Source organism: Electrona antarctica (assembly GCF_951216825.1).
Source record: "Electrona antarctica genome assembly, chromosome: 14".
NCBI lineage: Eukaryota > Metazoa > Chordata > Actinopteri > Myctophiformes > Myctophidae > Electrona > Electrona antarctica.
The window spans coordinates 16034990-16054604 of record NC_136795.1 but is presented as its reverse complement, the minus strand read 5'-3'; the positions used below and the strand labels follow the sequence as shown (position 1 = coordinate 16054604).

Sequence of the window (19615 nt, the reverse complement as noted above, 5' to 3'; positions counted from 1 at the left end):
TTCATAGGTAGCCATGACTTTCTAAGAAAGATATGAGCTCCCTCATCTACTTCAACATCTGAGACTCGTGGCCACAAGTTGACCAAAATGCCAACTACCTCATATAGCCTCCCTCTTCAACAAGTATAGATAAACTGTATATAAACTGTATAAACAATGTTACATTTAGATGAGATTGGACTTCAGCATATACTGTACGCAAATATATACATACAATATTATGTCTAATCAACATAATATTGTATGTATATATTTGTTAAAATAATAAAACAACAAAGCTTGAGAGCTTGTGGTCCTTTGGCTTTATGTGAATAAAGCCAAAGATTATTTGAATCAAGCTACTTTTGTGTTGTACTTTTTCAACAGATGATGGTCGATTAAACTCTTCGTCAGGAGCATTGTATATGATAATATTTATCAAGTGAATTCTACATTTGCGTGTACAGTAATCCCCTGAAGGATACATTGTAAACCCAGATACTTAGTATGTTAACATATATAAATAATACATATATAACAATCTCTGGAATAATCTGTCTCTCGGAAGGGGAGGATTAGTTCAGCCTCTGTAATCCTAATCATGGGCCTCTCAGATGAGCAGATGGCAGATGAGACAAAATCGTCACACAAACTCATCTACGGAGTAAACAAAAAATGAACAAAAGGGAGATAAATTCCAGCAAGAATTACATTTGTTATTAATCTGCAGTGCATTCGTTTCAACAAGTACTTATGTCATCTAACCACTTCCATCCTGTTAAAAAAATATGTTTTTGTTTATTTACTTTTTAGCGAATGGGTTCCCAAATTGCTTTCAGTGTGGCATATTTCGCTGCATATTTTAGGTCGGTAGGGCCCTATCTTATGCAACCCCTTATCCCTAAACCTATTTGCCATTTCTTACTATTTTAAAATATTTTAGTAAAAAATGGCAAATACGTTTATCAATAAGGAGTAAGGGGTGGCGCAAGATATAGCTGAAAGTGTACTGTGTTTAAGTGGTTAATTTCTGTATATTGTAGGGTCCCTGACGGTTCGTGGCTGAGGAGAGACTTCACATATTGCTCATTATTGTGTTGCCATGTATTGCAGGGAATTCATGTGTCATGTCAATCTATGTTATTTTAATTCACAATTTATTTATTTTGTTTCGGAAACCATGGGTGACCTGGGCTACACCCTACTGTATATATAGCATGGAATGAAGTTAGTTTGTGTTTTGGTGTTCAAATAAAAGAGTATTCATTTAGAAGTTGCCTGTGTGCTTCATTTCCATCGGTTGTTACAATATTTAATCTTAAGAGATTAATAATCGGATGGTGTCACACACTGCACTTCTGCATTTAATACTTTATCTACTTAATGTACCTCTCATGTTGTATAATCATCATATTCTGATTATGTATGACACGCTAATCTGCACATGGGCCTGTTTGAGAAACACCCAAGAGATGTGCAGTATGGTTTTGATTTTAACAGTTTACACGCTGATTTTAAAACGTACATTTAAGTTCAGTGTTGACAACAGTAGGTCTGTTTATGATGTATGTCTGTTCCCACAATTTATACTTTATACTTATTGCACACACTGACGTGGGCATCCACATGATACTGTATATGGTCGCCATATTACATCATCTGAATCCAAGATTATAAACACAGTGCCATTGTCACGGCCACCGAGGGTAGAGGTAAAGAGCAGGATGCAAGGATTGCAGTTTTCACATTCACAGAATTTACAACAATGACATCACTGGGGGGAAAACTATACTTCATGGACAATAAACTGCACTGTACTGTCAACACTGAGGCCCTCTACATACAAAGCTGTAACGTTCTTCTAGGCTTAGGTCCTTCAACGTGTGCAACTTCAACGTGTTCTCCCTCTCTTTACCGTGGTATATGCTGTCAACACAAGGGATGCCAAAGCTGGTGAGGGAATTCAAAACGATAGTTGATGTGGAGCTGGACATAGTGTAGCATGGCAAGTTTTTGATTTGTTTTTACATTGGATGACATAATACCATGCAATTTCTTTATTATTTTTTGATTGGAAGACATTTTGTAGTGTAGCATGGAAATTCTTCAATGTTTTACATTGGACAACACATGGTGTAGCATGGCTTTTTTAAAATGGTTTTCGACGTTTTGTATGCTTTTTACATTGGACGACATAATGTAGCAAGGTATATTTTATGGTTTTTACATCGGACTATGGTGTGTAGCATGTCTTTTCTTTTATAGTTTTTACATTGGACGACATGTATCCTGGAGATATCCTAACTGTGATGAGCTAGTGAAGATGAGGATCGAGCATGTTTCATTCACAGAACACCTCAAAGTGCTTGGCCAGTCCTTTGTGCTACAAGCCATCAGGGTCACTCCACACCAAACTTGAGCCCCATGGGAGAACTTTAAGATCTGTACTTGATTTGATTCCTGACTCCTGCATGGACTCTGGATGCCAGAGAGTAATGGGGTGTATATTACTTGACATAATGTCTGTTAAGGATTACAGACTCAAAGTTGAAGGTCTGTCGACAGACAACCTTGTATTCATTTGAATATTCCTTGTGGATAGACAGTGTACGCATATCCATTTTGTTTTTATTTATTTATTTATTTATTTATTTATTTATTTATTTATTTATTTATTTATTTATTTATTTATTTATTTATTTATTCGTTCTTTTTTTTTCTTTCTTTTCTTTTCTTTTCTTTTCTGATGTGAGGAGTAATTCTGACCATTAAAATAATCAGAATAATCAATCTGCGATTGAGATTCCAACAGATTTATTATTCATTACAAATTTCACAGATGTGTGGATTTTGAAACATGTGAATTATATTCCGAGACACCCCTATCCTCCGCCCCTGACCACAAATCATCACATGATGTCATTGATCATTGTCATTCATCATAATCATTTTTGTTTTGTTACCAATATCGCGCTGATCACATTTCTACTTGGCAGCACAATGGAAAGCACTTTCCAATAAAGCATGTATTTTAGGTTTCATGTGCATTGACACCATGTCAACACGGGTTTATCTGTCGCATACCATTTCGTGGGTTGGCTTCAAATTGAAACTGAATGAACCCAAACCCTATATACACGATCCATGGTGTATTTTCATGAGCAGCACATGCCATATTCAAACCACAGTGACAATAAGAAGAAGAAAAAGAAGAAGAAGAAGAAGAAGAAGAAGAATCACAGTTTGCAAAATATAGGTCCATGTTTAAAATAATACGGTAAAGTAAAGGCACCCAACTAGAAACAAAAATGACATTATTGAAGTTCACATTAATATAACTTCTGTTTTCACAGTTTTGGATTATTGGAATACGATTTCAAAACAGAACATCTCGAGTCGTTCACTTCCTAAAGGCATATTAGCACATGCACCATTTCAAAAACTAAATCTATTTGTCAAGAGGAAAGGATTTCACATGCAAATGAGCATTCATGAGCATCATATAGTATGTGACTATTAAAAATAAAAAGTGAACACGATTTTTTTTCTGCTCTCTTTAGGCTCGGGCTGAATGGCTTATACAATTCTTAACCTGATTTATACTTTGTCGTACAACGGTGCCGCGTGCCGAAAATACCAGATCTACAAGCTCAAATCATGTCGCACAGCGACAGGTTGTGAGCTTGTAGATCTGCCATTTTCGGCACGCAACATTGTCGCATGGCAAACTATAAATCAGGCTTCAGGGTAGATTCACACAGTGATTCATTGGCTGGAATGATGTTAACATTGAGATTTCATGACCCACAACAAGCAAGGCTAAGATAAGGCACCCCTACGAGTCGTCTATGGGTTTTGCAGGAGCAAATTCAGAGGTCAGGGCTGAAAATGAAGTCCAAGGCTTGTCGCTCTGCCGCAGCCACATTCGGATGCCAGAGATCAACGCTAAAAATGACACGTGGTCCATCGTCTGCAGACCCTTTAAAAAAACACACATGGACGAAACGTTACAGTTTTTATTTCATGATGTTTACACTATACAGTGCGCTGTAAGAATTATCCTTTCGTATGTTGTTGTAGGAGGCCTCTGATAAAGACGATGATTAAATGTGATGAAGTGATGTTTTTTAGATCAAACAAAACATATCAGGGGGAAAAGGTTAAGCTCTATATTATATTACCGGTAAATCATAGTGTTTGTTCATTAACAGGGGTCTGAGCTCTCTTCGTCTCTCCAGCTCTAATTTTGACCAATTGAGGACCCCCACATTTTCTAAATAACATAAAATAAAATAAAATCTCTTAAGCTTTCCTCAAACTATTTTTTAATGCATTGTGAATTGTTCTTTCGGATGCATAGTCACAAAAGGCTAGACTATCATATAACATCCAAAGTCACTGACTATGTAAATGTAGTAAAAACTAGAAAGAAATATCACATATATTATAGAATAGCTAAAAGTGATGTAATTTTACAACCACGGGCGTCACTGGGTAATGTTACACTTGAGGTTGCTCTTTACTGTTATTATTGCAATGACAAATTGCCATGTCAATATTTTCTCAGGGTTTGGGGCGCTGGGACTCAAGACCTCAATATTTCTAGAATCCTGAGAGCTTTTACCTGGCCCTGGAACTTTAACCCCACAGATTAAATTCAATTATTCAACTCAGGTTCAGCTACAATAACAAGCCTTCAGCTTTAATGTGAGAGTTTTTTTTCTAAAAACCAAAATGGATTAGTGTGATACCAGCTGAACAAAAGCACTATTTAGACACTATCCCTGTGTGTGTGTGTGTGTGTGTGTGTGTGTGTGTGTGTGTGTGTGTGTGTGTGTGTGTGTGTGCGTGCGTGCGTGCGTGCGTGCGTGCGTGCGTGCGTGCGTGCGTGCGTGCGTGCGTGCGTGCGTGCGTGCGTGCGTGCGTGTGTGCGTGTGTAAAATACTGTGATTTACAGACCCTTGTGAGAGATAGTGTGGAGGAATGAGTCGTCTACCAAAAGACAGTGTCCCTCAGACCAACATTGAGGTTCTCCTCCCACCACCAGCTCACAAAGAGGAGGGGTCTGCAGACCTAAAAATTAGGAAGATCATTATCAGATCAACATAATCTTTTCAGCCATTGTCCATCCCATATTCACGTTTTTCTCTCACATCACAGGGACGTGTGAATAATAGAGAGTATGCACGTGACATCATCATCAAACCAGGAAGTTATGCAGGAATGCCTAATGAGTGGCAAAAAACTACTTTCTGGCCTTGGCAGCCCATGAATCCAAACAGAAAAGTCTGATTTCATTAAACAACATTAAACAATGTTTAACTCACTTTGCCTATTGCTTTGCCACTCGATTTGCCACTCGATGTGCCATTCACTTTAAGCATGCGCATACCCTCTATATTAGTGAAATTGTATTAGGGGGGGGGGGGGGGGGGGGGGGGGGGAATGTCTTAAAAGCAAAAGAAAAGAAAGAAACAGGTAGCATGCAATTTGCAACACTCTTTATTTTCTACAGCATTTTTTGTTTTGGTACATCAAAAGAACATAGAAACAGTTATCCATGCTTTATTCGCCTCTCAACTGAACGTCCCTGTATTTGGGGATGACCCAATTGAGCCATTAGAGCATGCCTGCTTGCTCAGGGCTAGGGATACATTGAATCTTGCTTTGTCTCGCTATGCTTTGTGCTACGCTGTAGTTCCAAACATTGGAACTTCCTCATTCCATTCTTACAATGGGAGTCATGCTAGTGATGTAACTCTCTCTCTCTATGTGTCTGGCTGCCCCTACACTCTGGGATGGTTTCCTAACTTCTGCCCCACCATTGGCAATTTTAAATCACCTTTTTATTTCTCTTGCTTTTAGTTCAGAGGTTGGTGTTTGCCACTCTTCATTCATTTTATCTTCATCTAATATATTTTCATCTCTAATAGAGTTTTAATCTGTTGTTAGTTTTATTCAGTTTCTCTTAACATTTTAAGCTTTGCTTTTAATGTTACAATTGTGTTTGTTTTTTTGCTTTTATGGATTATGATTTATTGTGGTTATCATGTTGTATCTATGTTCCTTTGGTCATATGCCTCGATTGGAAAGCACTTTAGGGTCAACTCCTATTGTTCTTATAATGTGCCGTACAAATGAAGCTTGACTTGTCAGTGATGATCAGTGAGGATTATAATCCTATGACTGAAAGTACAACCATCCCCACAGTAGTATGAATAGCTCTCATGACAGGAAACATTGGTGATTTTACCATGGTCAACCGTGATGCAAGAGCTCAATCCAGTCCACCGTAGCACAACATAACCTGTTCCTACCATACTATTCTACTCTTTGCAGAATGTCTTGAACAAGTGTGGCATAAAGACAGTCATTGTGTCTGTCCAAAACATTGGTGAAATAAATTGGTCTGTACACAAGCTGCAAGTGTTGCATTGAGTCTCTCGACTCAGTTGATGACGGGCGTGAGTAGCCTATGTTCGTTTGATGCTTTGCACCCGCAACAAACACCTAGGTATGCTGACACCTTGTAGCAACTCATAATGTAATAACTGCTCATAATGTAATAAGGGCTCATAAGGGCTCATAATGTAATAATTTAAATGTATTAAAAACTCATAATGTAATAATCAGCTCATAATGTAATAAAAGTATGAGCGCATAACGTAATAACAGATTTTTCTATAATGTAATAATGTAATAATGTGTTACGTTATGAACGACCACATGGCAGTTCATAATGTAATAAAAGTTCATAATGTAATAATGGCCCAAATTGGTGAGAAAAGTCTTACACTGTCATATTTATTACTTCTGTTGACAAATGTAGACTTTCTTATGGCCCATATGGTCTTACACTGTCATATTTATGACCCAACGCACCTTTTTCCCAACGCACATTTTTCCCCAACGTACCTTTTTCCCCAATGGGACTTTTTCCCCAACGCACCTTTTTCCCAACGCACCTTTTTCCCCAACGCACCTTTTTCCCCAACGCACCTTTTTCCCCAACGCACCTTTTTCCAACGCACCTTTTTCCCCAACGCACCTTTTTCCCAACGCACCTTTTTCCCCAACGCACCTTTTTCTCCAACGCACCTTTTTCCCAACGCACCTTTTTCCCCAACGCACCTTTTTCCCCAACGCACCTTTTTCCCAAACGCACCTTTTTCCCCAACGCACCTTTTTCCCAACGCACCTTTTTTCCCAATGGGACTTTATCCCCAACGCACCTTTTCCCCAACGCACCTTTTTCCCAACGCACCTTTTTCCCCAACGCACCTTTTTCCCAACGCACCTTTTTCCCCAACGCACCTATAAAATAGCTCAAGGCTCTATTGCTGATTACTTTGGTTAGGACCCCCGCAGTGGTGTCCGGTTAGAACTTAAACCAGGATGCTTCGACTTCTGCCTTCTCCCTGAAGCCGACCCTCTATATATTCTCCGACCAGGCTTGTCACGATGACTAAGCCAGTTAGATCTATCCATATATGGTTCTACCATATCTATATGATATCAGCACTAGGTCGGCTTGGGCCCAAATATAGGGATTGTCATACTAAACATGTCATATGTCATATAGCCCAACGTCCTAGTCAGAGTCTTCGTTACAGCCACCCCAGATTTCACGTTGAAATCTATACCGCATCCAGAAGACTCAGACAATTTTCCTTTCTTTCGGCTAGGTTCTAACAGGCCAGGCCTGGTAGTTATCCAGCAAGGGAAGCTCTCGAATATGTTAATCTCTCTCCATTAGTCTGCTGACGATCTGTGTATGCTCACAATCCAAGCTATTTGGCGATCAATGCTCCCTCAATATTATTGACTTGGTTTGGCTGTACGGCAGGAGATACCTCGGAAGATACAGCCACCCCGTGCATCACTTCAACCCTGGCGTCTACAACACCACGCCATCACTTCAACCCTGGCTACTTTCAGGGAGGTGATCATGTCCAGTGCTCTCTCTCTCCTGCACATCACCAGTTCTCTCCCTCTAATACCGATAGTCTCTCTCTCCTGCACATCACCAGTGCTCTATCTCTCCTGCACATCACCAGTGCTCTGCACATCACCAGTGCTCTCTCTCCTGTACATCACCAGTGCTCTCTCTTTCCTGCACACCACCAGTGCTCTGCACATCACCAGTGCTCTCTCTTTCCTGCACATCACCAGTGCTCTGCACATCACCAGTGCACTCTCTTTCCTGCACATCACCAGTGCTCTGCACATCACCAGTGCTCTCTCTTTCCTGCACATCACCAGTGCTCTCTCTTTCCTGCACATCACCAGTGCTCTCTGACTCTAAGGGCCGGGGAGGTCTCACGGCTCAGAGATTCTGGCATCCAGATTCTGGCAACAGGGTGGGTCTCACAGCTTCGAGACACTGCTGCTCACCTAAGGAGCAGTCAAGACCGCCAGAGCGTTCATGCTCTGGTGGCAACAGGGCGAGTCTCACAGCTTCGAGACGCTACTGCTCACCTAAGGAGCAGCCAGGACCGCCAGAACGTTCGTGCTCTGGCGGCAACAGGGTGCATCTCACAGCTTCGAGATGATGCTGCCCACCTGAGGGGCAACCAGGACTGTCAGAGCGTTCGTGCTCTGACAGCAGAGGGGATCTCACGGCTTCGAGATACTGCTGCTCACCTGCAGAGCAGCCATGACTGCCAGAGTGTTCAGACTCTGGCAGCAACTGGGTTACCATCTGGTTAGAATCTTGCCACTGAGTCAGGGGTTGGCCAGGGTCACTATAACTTCCAAGGCCTGATGACGATATCGAATTAGTCAAGCGAGTCTGCTCAACTACTAAATCTTTAATTTGCCGCTGGAGCTTCCGAAATCGACCGTCCCGCGGCTATCCGGCCATCACTTTCCAGGCCCCAATTCTCCAATTGGCTGCTCGCGCCAGCCCCATTCTCCGAAGAGCTGGCCTGCTGCCGTACCTCTACTTCAATGCTCTACGAATTGCTTAGCCATTAGCCAGTTATTCTGTCTCATCTAGAAGACTCGTGCCAAAAGTAATAGAACCTATTCAAGGTATATGGGTTGTAAAGCCAGATACCTTGGTTCGTATGTGTCTGGAAGACTTCAGCATCCCGTTACTGCGGTAAGCCCTAATCCGTGCTTCCGAAGGACCATATAAAATAGCTCAAGGCTCTATTGGTGATTACTTAGGTTAGGACCCCCGCAGTGGTGTCCGGTTAGAACTTAAACCAGGATGCTTCAACTTCTGCCTTCTCCCTGAAGCCGACCCTCTATATATTCTCCGACCAGGCTTGTCACGATGACTAAGCCAGTTAGATCTATCCATATATGGTTCTACCATATCTATCTGATATCAGCACTAGGTCGGCTTGGGCCCAAATATAGGGATTGTCATACTAAACATGTCATATGTCATATAGCCCAACGTCCTAGTCAGAGTCTTCGTTACACACCTTTTTCCCAACGCACCTTTTTCCCAACGCACCTTTTTCCCCAACGCACCTTTTCCCCAACGCATCTTTTCCCCAACGCATCTTTTTCCCAACGCATCTTTTCCCAACGCATCTTTTCCCCAACGCATCTTTTTCCCAACGCATCTTTTTCCCAACGCACCTTTTTCCCAACGCACCTTTTTCCCAACGCACCTTTTTCCCAACGCACCTTTTTTCCCAAAGCACCTTTTTCCCCAACGCACCTTTTTCCCCAACGCACCTTTCCCCAACGGGACTTTTTTCCCAAAGCACCATTTTCCCCAACGCACCTTTTTCCCCAATGGGACTTTTTACCAACGCACCTTTTTCCCAACACACCTTTTTCCCCAACACACCTTTTTCTCCAACGCACCTTTTTCCCCAATGGGACTTTTTCCCAACGCACCTTTTTCCCCAACGCACCTTTTTCCCCAACGCACCTTTTTCCCCAACTCACCTTTTTCCCCAACAAACCTTTTTCCCCAACGCACCTTTTTCCCAACGCACCTTTTTCCCCAACAAACCTTTTTCCCCAACGCACCATTTTCCCCAACGCACCTTTTTCCCAACGCACCTTTTTCCCCAAAGCACCTTTTCCCCAACGCATCTTTTTCCCCAACGCACCTTTTTCCCAACGCACCTTTTTCCCAACACACCTTTTTCCCCAACGCACCTTTTTCCCCAACGCACCTTTTTCCCCAACGCACCTTTTTCCCCAACGCACCTTTTTCCCAACGCACCTTTTTCCCCAACGCACCTTTTCCCCAACGCACCTTTTTCCCCAATGGGACTTCTATGACGCCGCCTGGCCCACTGGGCCCCGCTCTCAGTCCTTTGACGACCTCCACCCTCTCTTCCTGGCCGACGACCAGGAATGGGTGACCTACTGGATGAGGAGCAGTCTATGGATGAGCTGCCACCATTCCAGGAACCGTTGGACAACTACAGGGCCTTGGACGAAGTAGGCTACGACGACCGTGACCACACTGCCGACGTAGCTGATGAGGCCGACGCCCGGATGGAGATGACCCTCCAGAGGAGGTCATAGTGGACCGTGACCCGAGGATGCCCCGGCCCAAGCGACCCCCGCCGCCGACCCTCCCCTACCAGCTGACGACAGAGAGCTATTGGATCTTTTCCACCAGGCCTCTGGCCAAGAAGCCGGTCCGCAGGATCCTGCTTCCCCTGGCCCAAGGTTTTAGAGCACACTACACGGCTAGCTGGAAGTAGCCCATGGCTCCTCCGGTTACTCCGTGTCGCTCTCATGTCCCTCTGGACACGGTCGAGATGCCCTCCCAAGGCTTCGACAAGCTGCCAGCCATTGACCGCATAGGAGCCTTTCTCCTCAACCCCACCTCCCCCCGCCATTGACGCGCGACCCCGTCCTTTCTGACAGGCGTGAGAGAGAGGCCGCAGCGGCAAACGCCAAACACTACGCCCTCGTAGTAGCGTCCGGCAAGCATCTCAATGCTTCGGCCCTACTCCAGGGTTCCCAGAGCGCTCTACTTCAGGAGATGGGCGACGCCCCTACCCCTGAACAACTGGCAGAAGTCCATCCATCAACTCCGAGCGTATCAGGTGGCCAAAAGCTTCACCCGAACTGGATCCCGATGCCCGGGGAGAGCTTTCGGAGGGTGCCATCGGAGGCCTCTTCAGAGAGAGGATGGCCCTCAACATGGTCCGTGGAAGTACAGCGACCAGGCTGCGAGGCCCTTGCGGCCTTCGTCCCCCGTGCCGTGCGTCCCCGCGCTCAGGGTCGTGCGCAGGGACAACCTCCTCGCCAGCCTCCTCGTCCTCCTCAATGCCAACAGCATCCTGTAGGCAACAGGAACGCTCGCCAGGGCCCGCGTCCCCGTCTTGACAGGTTTGATGGGGCCCGGGACCCCTCCAGGCCAGCCCCACCCGGTGATAAAGATGGACGACAACGACACCCCGGAGTCCAGCGCCGTCACGACACAGGCCCCCAGACCGGTCGTAGGAAGGGCACCGCCAAGCCCAACAAGGACCAGCAGTCTAAGTGACACGCACCCGACCCTCCCCCCACGCACCGGGCCCATCACCCGACGTAGCAGTCTCGGACTGCACGTCCGGTCCGCCCGCAAAGTGCTTATGGACCATGGCACAGGAGGGCCTGTAGCCAGGTCCCTGGATATTGTTTACACAAATACAGCTTTTTCTGTATTTTCTGTATTAAAGGCCTTGCCACAAAACAAAAAAAACAACAAAACAATAACACAGGGGGGGACATGAGCCCACTGCCACGGGAGCCCCATGGGCTCCCCGACGCAGTGCGGCACGGCATGAGGTCAGTGGTGTAGTAGAACGCCACTGGGGAGACGGTCATCCCAATTTTTCTCTGGTCCACCAGGGAACACCGCCCCCAGACAGAGAGGTACCCTTGGCCCAGAGTCGCAGCGGGTTCTACTCCTGCTACTTCCTGGTCAAGAAAAGGGGGGGAGGCCTCCGTCCTATACTGGACCTACGGATACTCAACAAGCATCTCAAGTCTTTCCAGTTCAAGATGCTGACGGCCAAGTCGCTGGTGCGCTCCAGGCGACTGGTTCACGTCCATAGACCTAAAAGACGCCTATTTCCACATCCCTATATACCCACCTCACAGGAAGTTCCTGCGGTTTGGGTTCCAGGGAAAGGCTTACGAGAACACGGTCCTCCCATTCGGGATGTTTCTCAGTCCCAGAGTGTTCGTCCGCTGCACGGAGGCCGCCCTGCCTTGAGACGTCTAGGTCTGAGGGTGGCCAGCTACATCCACGCTTGGCTTCTATGTACGGACTCAGCAGAGGAGGCAACCAGGAACACAACTCGGGTTGTGTCCCATGTGACCTCACTGGGTTTCAGGATAAACCAAGCGAACCTACCCAATCCACGGATTTCATAGGCATGGACTCTGTCTCCTACTAGGCACAACTGAGCCGGGACAGAGTCAACGACCTCCTGAAGTGCATAGCCATGTTCAAGACAGGCTGCAAACTTCCACTGGAGACCTGCCTACGGATTGCCGGACTCAGGGATCAGAGCTACTGCTAGTAGGAGGAGAGGTCTTTCACCCACGTCCTCAGGACCTAGATCTCTGGGTTTGGCCCAAGGGTGTCGCTGGAAGCGACTGGCCTGCCTCCGAATGTTGTAGAAACGATGCTCGGAGCCAGGGCTGCCTCCACCAGACGACGTTATAACACAGCATGGCATGTGTTTGAACGTTGGTGCTCGAACAGACAGGAAGAGGTCTTCCTCTTTCAAGCATCTGTGAGGAACATTTTGATTTTCCTGCAGGAGTTCCTGGACAGGGGTCTGGGCCTCTCCTCAGTCAAAGTCAACCTAGCGGCCATAGCGGCCTATCATGTTGGTATGAACAATAGACCAGTCAGTGAACACCTGCTGATCCGTCAGTTCATGAAAGGAGTTACGCACCTCAGACCAGTTGCCTGAGATTCAGCGGTAATGACACCAGGGTCACACTTAGACCGAACCTTTCGTTTCTACCTAAGACCTTCCCCTCAGGCTGCGCGCCTGTGGACCTCACGTCCTTCCATCCCCCTCCCTTCTCATCGGTGGAGGACAGGAGACTACACTGTCTCTGTCCCGTGAGGGCCCTGAAAGTGTACAGGTCAAGGCTGGGTGAGCAGCTCTTTGTAGCCTGGGGTTCTCAATGGAAGGCTAAACCCATTTCGAAGGTGAGACTTTCGCAATGGATTGTGGAGGCTATAAGATTAGCCTATACCTCAAGTGGTACTGAGCCCCCTGAGGGTCTATGTGCACACTCTACGAGAGGTTTGTCCACATCCTGGGCCTTGGCCAAGGGAGTCCCGATTCAAGATGTCTGCGCCGCGGCGAGTTGGTCGCCTCCATCGACTTTCGCCACGTATTATAACCTGGCCCCCAGCAAACCTGGGACATGCAGTCCTGGAGGTTGCCGCTCCTTGAGTCAGACAGTCTGACTGGTTTTGGTCAATAGGTCCCTTCTGGCCTCTGACCGTGGGTATGGATGACCATGTTTCTTGACCAGGGCAGCTGGAACGGCAGAGCTGTCAGCCCCTGGGTCAAGGACATCATCATAGTGTATGTCTCTTTAGGTGAACGTGCAGGGATGGTACTCTATGAGCCACCGCTTGCGTTAGTCTCTCTCTAGAAGAGATTATCCTAGGGTCGATCTTTCTATCAGCCAAGGGCGATCATACGGGAGCGTTATGTTCCCCATACGACTCTCTCCGAGAGGGACTTAAGCTAACTTCGGGTTACTTCAGTAACCTCAGTTAGATAAGTGACGAGAGAGAGAGAGAGAGAGAGAGAGAGAGAGAGTCATTAAGTCGCCCTTCTGTCAGAAAGCAGGTTGATAGGAATGACGCGCTGAGGGCGGACCTCAGGTTATATACCAGGTGGGTGGGGTATACAACCGCGCCTTGAGCGACAGTTCAAAACCCAATAGAATTGTTCTGTGAGTGTATGTTAGGCTGTGTGCCTGCACCATCTATTGGCTTGGACCCCATATGACTATCTCTCTCTCTCTCGCTCTCTCTCTCTTATCTAACTGAGGTTACTGAAGTAACCCGAAGATACTGATCACTGGCCATGTTACTGACATGATAACAGAAGTAATAAATATGACAGTGTAAGACTTTTCTCAACAATATGGACCATAAGATCAACAGAGGTAATAAATATGACAGTGTAAGACTATAAGGGCCATAAGAAAGTCTACATTTGTCAACAGAAATAATAAATATGACAGTAAGACTATATGGGCCATAAGAAAGTCTACATTTGTCAACAGAAGTAATAAATATGACAGTGTAAGACTATATGGGCCATAAGAAAGTCTACATTTGTCAACAGAAGTAATAAATATGACAGTAACACTATATGGGCCATAAGAAAGTCTACATTTGTCAACAGAAGTAATAAATATGACAGTGTAAGACTATATGGGCCATAAGAAAGTCTACATTTGTCAACAGAAGTGATAAATATGACAGTAAGACTATATGGGCCATAAGAAAGTCTACATTTGTCAACAGAAGTAATAAATATGACAGTGTAAGACTTTTCTCACGAATATGGGCCATTATTACATTATGAACTTTTATTACATTATGAACTGCCATGTGTTCGTTCATAACGTAACACATTATTACATTATTACATTATAGAAATATCTGTTATTACGTTATGCGCTCATATTTTTATTACATTATGAGCTGATTATTACATTATGAGTTTTTATTACATTTAAATTATTACATTATGAGCCCTTATGAGCCCTTATTACATTATGAGCAGTTATTACATTATGAGTTGCTACACACCTTCCTTCCAGAACAAGCTTGAACAAGTGAACAAGTGTCAAAACTCTTTCTCACACATAATTACTTACCTAGATGACAACGCAGGCGTGTATTGGTTGGTCCATACGAGCCCCCTAGAGTAGCCCCAGGTGGTAGCAGCCAAAATCCCACAGCTCCCAACGAGTTACTGCTTATAAATGTACGAAGAGACAGAAGTGTCCGGTAGGTACAGGGACAGGCACGACAGTTCGCTGCCACACAGACACCTGCACTGTACAAGGAAAACACTGCCTGGCCCTGAAAGAAACATTAAGATGCAGGTGTATAACTCAGATGTAATAGAATCCAAAAGGAAGTACGCACATCTGTCATAAATTCTACAGGTGCTGAACAAAAAGATACGTACAGGGAAAAGGAAGGCAGTCCGCACACTGTTTTACAGCTGGATAATTTAGTTGAAGACAGACAACGTTTCAACCACATCAGGTCTTCGTTAGGTATGGGTTCAAAAACAAAGGTGGGAGCTGTAAAACAGTGAGCGGACAACCTTCCCTATAACTCAAACGAGACACCTGTGGACAATCTCTAGAACCAAGTAATTGACCCATACACTTGGTGTTTGGTGGATACGTTCAGGTCAGTAAAGCATTATTATCATAAAGATGCCAAATAAATACAGCTTTAAAAATAAATCACCTTCAGTAGTACTGTATCCTTTTGTATACAAGAAAGTATGGCAAATAAATGTAGGTGGCATACGGGGTGCATACGTTGGTTAGACATACTAAAGATCTGAGAGCAGAGACAATAAAAGTAAATAATAAAAAACACCATATCATTTTCTAAATGCTAGAATTACTCCAATTGACTTGGGTAAAGGGCAATGGGTCTACACAGTAGAGTATATTATTTCAGCAAATTATATAAGACTTTTGTAGTGTTTTGTAGTAGTTTGTAATGTGTTTTGTCTCCAAATGTTCCTGTAACCATTACAGAAATATGCTACAATATACAGACCAGATGGGGGATATCTCCACACTGGCCTTGGTATGCCTTGGGGGTCCCCCAGGAGGAAGTGGCTAAGTGCTCGGAAAAGGGAAGGCTGGAGGCTGGATGGATATGTGTGTGTGTATACTGTATATGGCTGACCAGCTCAATGGCCTTGTGGTTAGAGTGTCTGCCCTGAGACTGGGAGGTCGGGGTTCAATCCCCAGCGGGGTCATAACTGTAAAAATGGGACCCAGTGCCTCCCTGCTTGACACTCAGCATCAAGGGTTGGATGGGGGGTAAGTCCCTGCGACATACTAGCGTCATGTCCAGGGGGTGTACTTCAAGCTGCCTCACGCTACAGAAACAGGAGATAGGCTCCTGCCCTATGGGCCTCATGGCTCGGCAAGGCTACTTATATATGGTTTAGTTGTCAGCAAACCAAAAGGTTTCGCTCTCTTTTCCGCAGTATAATTTGTATAGTATAATTCTGTGTGCGTGTGTGCGTGTGTGCGTGTGTGCGTGCGTGCGTGTGTGCGTGCGTGCGTGCCTCTATTTGTGCCAAAGACAAGACTTATAATCCTCACTATACCTTTGGTCCCACACAGGTCCATCCAAATTTTGGGTCGACGCCTCTCTGGTAAACAGCCTGGAACTCAGCCATAATGACAGGGTAGTTGGCCTCCAAGACATCAATATCATGGCGATGGGCATCCCGGGGGAAGAACGGAATGCTTGGGACGTCTGGGAGGAAGAATAGATGAGGCTTCTGGATTGTAGAAAGATCGTTCAACCTAACCTGATGTGTGTGATCAATCACAAGTTAGTGACGTCTATGAAACAGCTTGAAAATGTCTTCAGTCAAATCTATGGTTGCGTCTTCTTCCACATATCTAGCTATAATGGCATCCATAAATGTGTTTCTTATGTAAGAGTGAGTAAGCTATCAATGATGACATTCTTTCATAAAATCAGTTCCATTTAGATCACAATTCAGAGAAAACATTTCAGATTATGTCAGATTTGTGTTGTGTCAGATTTTGTGTTATGTGATATGCTTATGTCACATTTGCACATGCCCTCTTCACAACCGAATGCTATACGATTCGGGATAAACACACACTACTAAGACATTACTTTTGGGAAATTTTGCCCGTGCACAAGCCCATGCATGGTTTCATGGATAATATTCTTACCTGCTCACGCAGTCCCTTGTGGATGCGGCCCATGCCCACCCAACTGTAGCGCTTGGCGTACTCCTGAAGTGCAGTGTACAGTTTCCTACCTCCAACAGAGGCCTGGACTGGGAATAAGGCGTGACTCAGCACTGGCGTGAGGTAGCCCCGCCCTTCATCCTCTCCTGTTTCCATGGGGATGCAGGGGACTTGATCACTTCCGGGGACCTTGGATCCCGCGTTGCACTCGGTCCCGACAAAGCTCCCAGCACGGGACAACATGGCACGCCTGGAGCCCGACTTGTGCTTCCCAGCGTGCGTTCGGCCCGGGGCAGGCAGGTCTGAGCCCATCCGATAACAATACCACAGAAAGAGGAGCAGCAGTGTCCACAGAAGCCCGTTCAGTGGTTGGACGCCCAACTCAGCGCTTGGAGGCCAGGGGAGCGGGTTCACAAGCCACTGCATCATTCAGATGCTGTGGAGCACTGAAATAATGAAGCGGAGATGCAGATGTTATGATATAACAAATGGCCATGTAAAATAGAGCGAAATGGATAATATTATTGCTCAGATTTATATAGCACTTTTCTAAGTAGCTTTTTCTAAGAGAAAGCCCTGTCCCCACTTACATGTATGGTGCTCCAGTGCTTAGTTTCAGTAACGCTTTCTATGAAGCCCAGCTGCCCATAGTATATAATATATGCATTATTATCTGATTACACTTACACTTACACATGATTATAGCATATGAGAGCACTCATAAACACACTTTATAACAATTCATCAAGACACATTATAAAGTATTTTACTTATACGGTAAATTAATATTACTTAATTATTGCTGAGCACTCTTTTTTTTGCAAGTGTTAAGTGTCAATAGTAAATTATGTTCAGTTCGTATAATTACATAAATGTGTTAGAAAATTGGCGTTTCTACCTGACTTTATTCTTCATGGTTTGTGTGTATAACAATATACTGTACTGTATTCGTGGTCAGAGCCTCCTCCTGTCCCCCGTATAAAAGTCCTGACACACCCCCACATCTTCCTTTGCACTTCCATATTGGAATGGGTGTCGTTTGTTATCTTGTAACAAAATAAGAATTGGAGTTGCTCATTACTTACACGTTGTTTGTTTAACTTTGTTTAGAGAGAGGAAGGAGTCAATGAAAGAAGAAGAAAAACAAACTACGGTAACCTGGAGAGTAGACATATTTTATGCCATTCAGGTATGTTGTGTTTTATTATTGTTACTGTCATATCGCCCTTGAACTTCCTTATCGGAATGAAAGAGGAATTCTTATGGTTGTAGTACACTATAATAATTTTGAATTTATTATGATAATTAATATTATAAGTCACGGGCGTTTAAGTAAAGTGGGGAAAATATCATTAAATCAGCTGTATGCAAAACAAAAACTAACAAAACCTTTCAGCCTAAACATCCAGGAATGTGTCATTCCTTAAAGCACCCAAGCACCACTTAGACATACAATCACACCATAATGCATTCTATGTACTGCAGACTGTCCTGCTGTAGTAAGTGCTTCTGCTTGATATGTATAAGTTCTTCTAAGTGTTTTCTGCAGAATGGCTTTGCCTTATTGCACTGCACATTTATATACCATATATTGCAGTGGGTCTTAAACTTTTTCAAGTCGTCAAGCCCCCAAATTGATTTGAATTTGGTCGCGAACTCCCATCTGAAAAGGTTTTGTATACCAGGGACCTCCAGAAGAGAACATTTATGTTAAAAGAAATTTTTATTCAAGATTTCAAAACATTTTCGATATAAAGTGTCGTGCTGCATGTGAGCTTATCTGCTATTTTTTGTATATCCAACAAAAAAATGGATAAAGTGTTATTGTGATGCCAACTATAGTATGTTTTTGTTGGGGGGGGGGGGGTTCTAATGCAATTACAGGGGCATAATCCATTACAGGGGCTTCATAGAAAGTGTTAGTCTATATGCTTCGGTTGCTTTCCTATAATGTGCAAACCAATAAGTTAGTTATCTCTCCTTGAATTACTTCATACTGCTGTTTCTGCTATATGCTTTTCGACAGTTATGCAACAAACGTTTGGAAAGAAAAATAACAAATGGATTTGGATTAAATAAGTCATATTGTTATACAATATACCAATTAATTATTAAAGAGATTGTGTGTGTGTGTGTGTGTGTGTGTGTGTGTGTGTGTGTGTGTGTGTGTGTGTGTGTGTGTGTGTGTGTGTGTGTGTGTGTGTGTGTGTGTGTGTGCGCGCGTGCGTGTGTGCGCGTACGTGCGTACGTGCGCGCGTGCCTGTGTTGTTGGTTTTCTCAGGAATCAGGCTTATTGTAGCCTGGCTAATAAGCACACTGTCGCCGGCAGGCCATTTTTTGCCAACGGCTGATTCGTGTCTGGCTATATTGTTCTATATTTCTGCATGTCTGAAATGTTATCTAATCGTCGTGCGCGCGCGCGCGTGCGTGCGTTTTGGGGGAGGACCCTTATTATAAGCACATGTGTTTGGGATTTATCGCACTGTCAATTGGTATAGCACCCCGAGGAAACACGCGCACATGCATATACAGCATGGTGCAGGTTTAATAGCTACACTATAGGACAGTGTTTCATAAGACGGCCGCAGCTCAACTCAGTTCTTATCTTCCTCTCAGATTTAGCCCTATACTTGAGCTCTTGTGTTGATCTTTGCTCTGCGCCAGCCGCCAGTACCTGCAGTTCTCG

General features: G+C 44.5%; 1 protein-coding gene across 1 annotated transcript; it reads right to left on the bottom strand.

Moving 5' to 3' along the window:
* Positions 1 to 3848: 3848 nt before the first annotated feature.
* asphd1 (aspartate beta-hydroxylase domain containing 1) lies at positions 3849 to 17355 on the bottom strand (the record flags this gene model as incomplete). Its single annotated transcript, XM_079519851.1, has 5 exons — positions 3849 to 3958; positions 4939 to 5052; positions 14818 to 15025; positions 16308 to 16514; positions 16912 to 17355. The coding sequence occupies 5 exons, from the start codon at positions 17353 to 17355 to the stop codon at positions 3849 to 3851; spliced, it is 1083 nt and encodes a 360-aa protein (XP_079375977.1).
* Positions 17356 to 19615: the final 2260 nt, after the last annotated feature.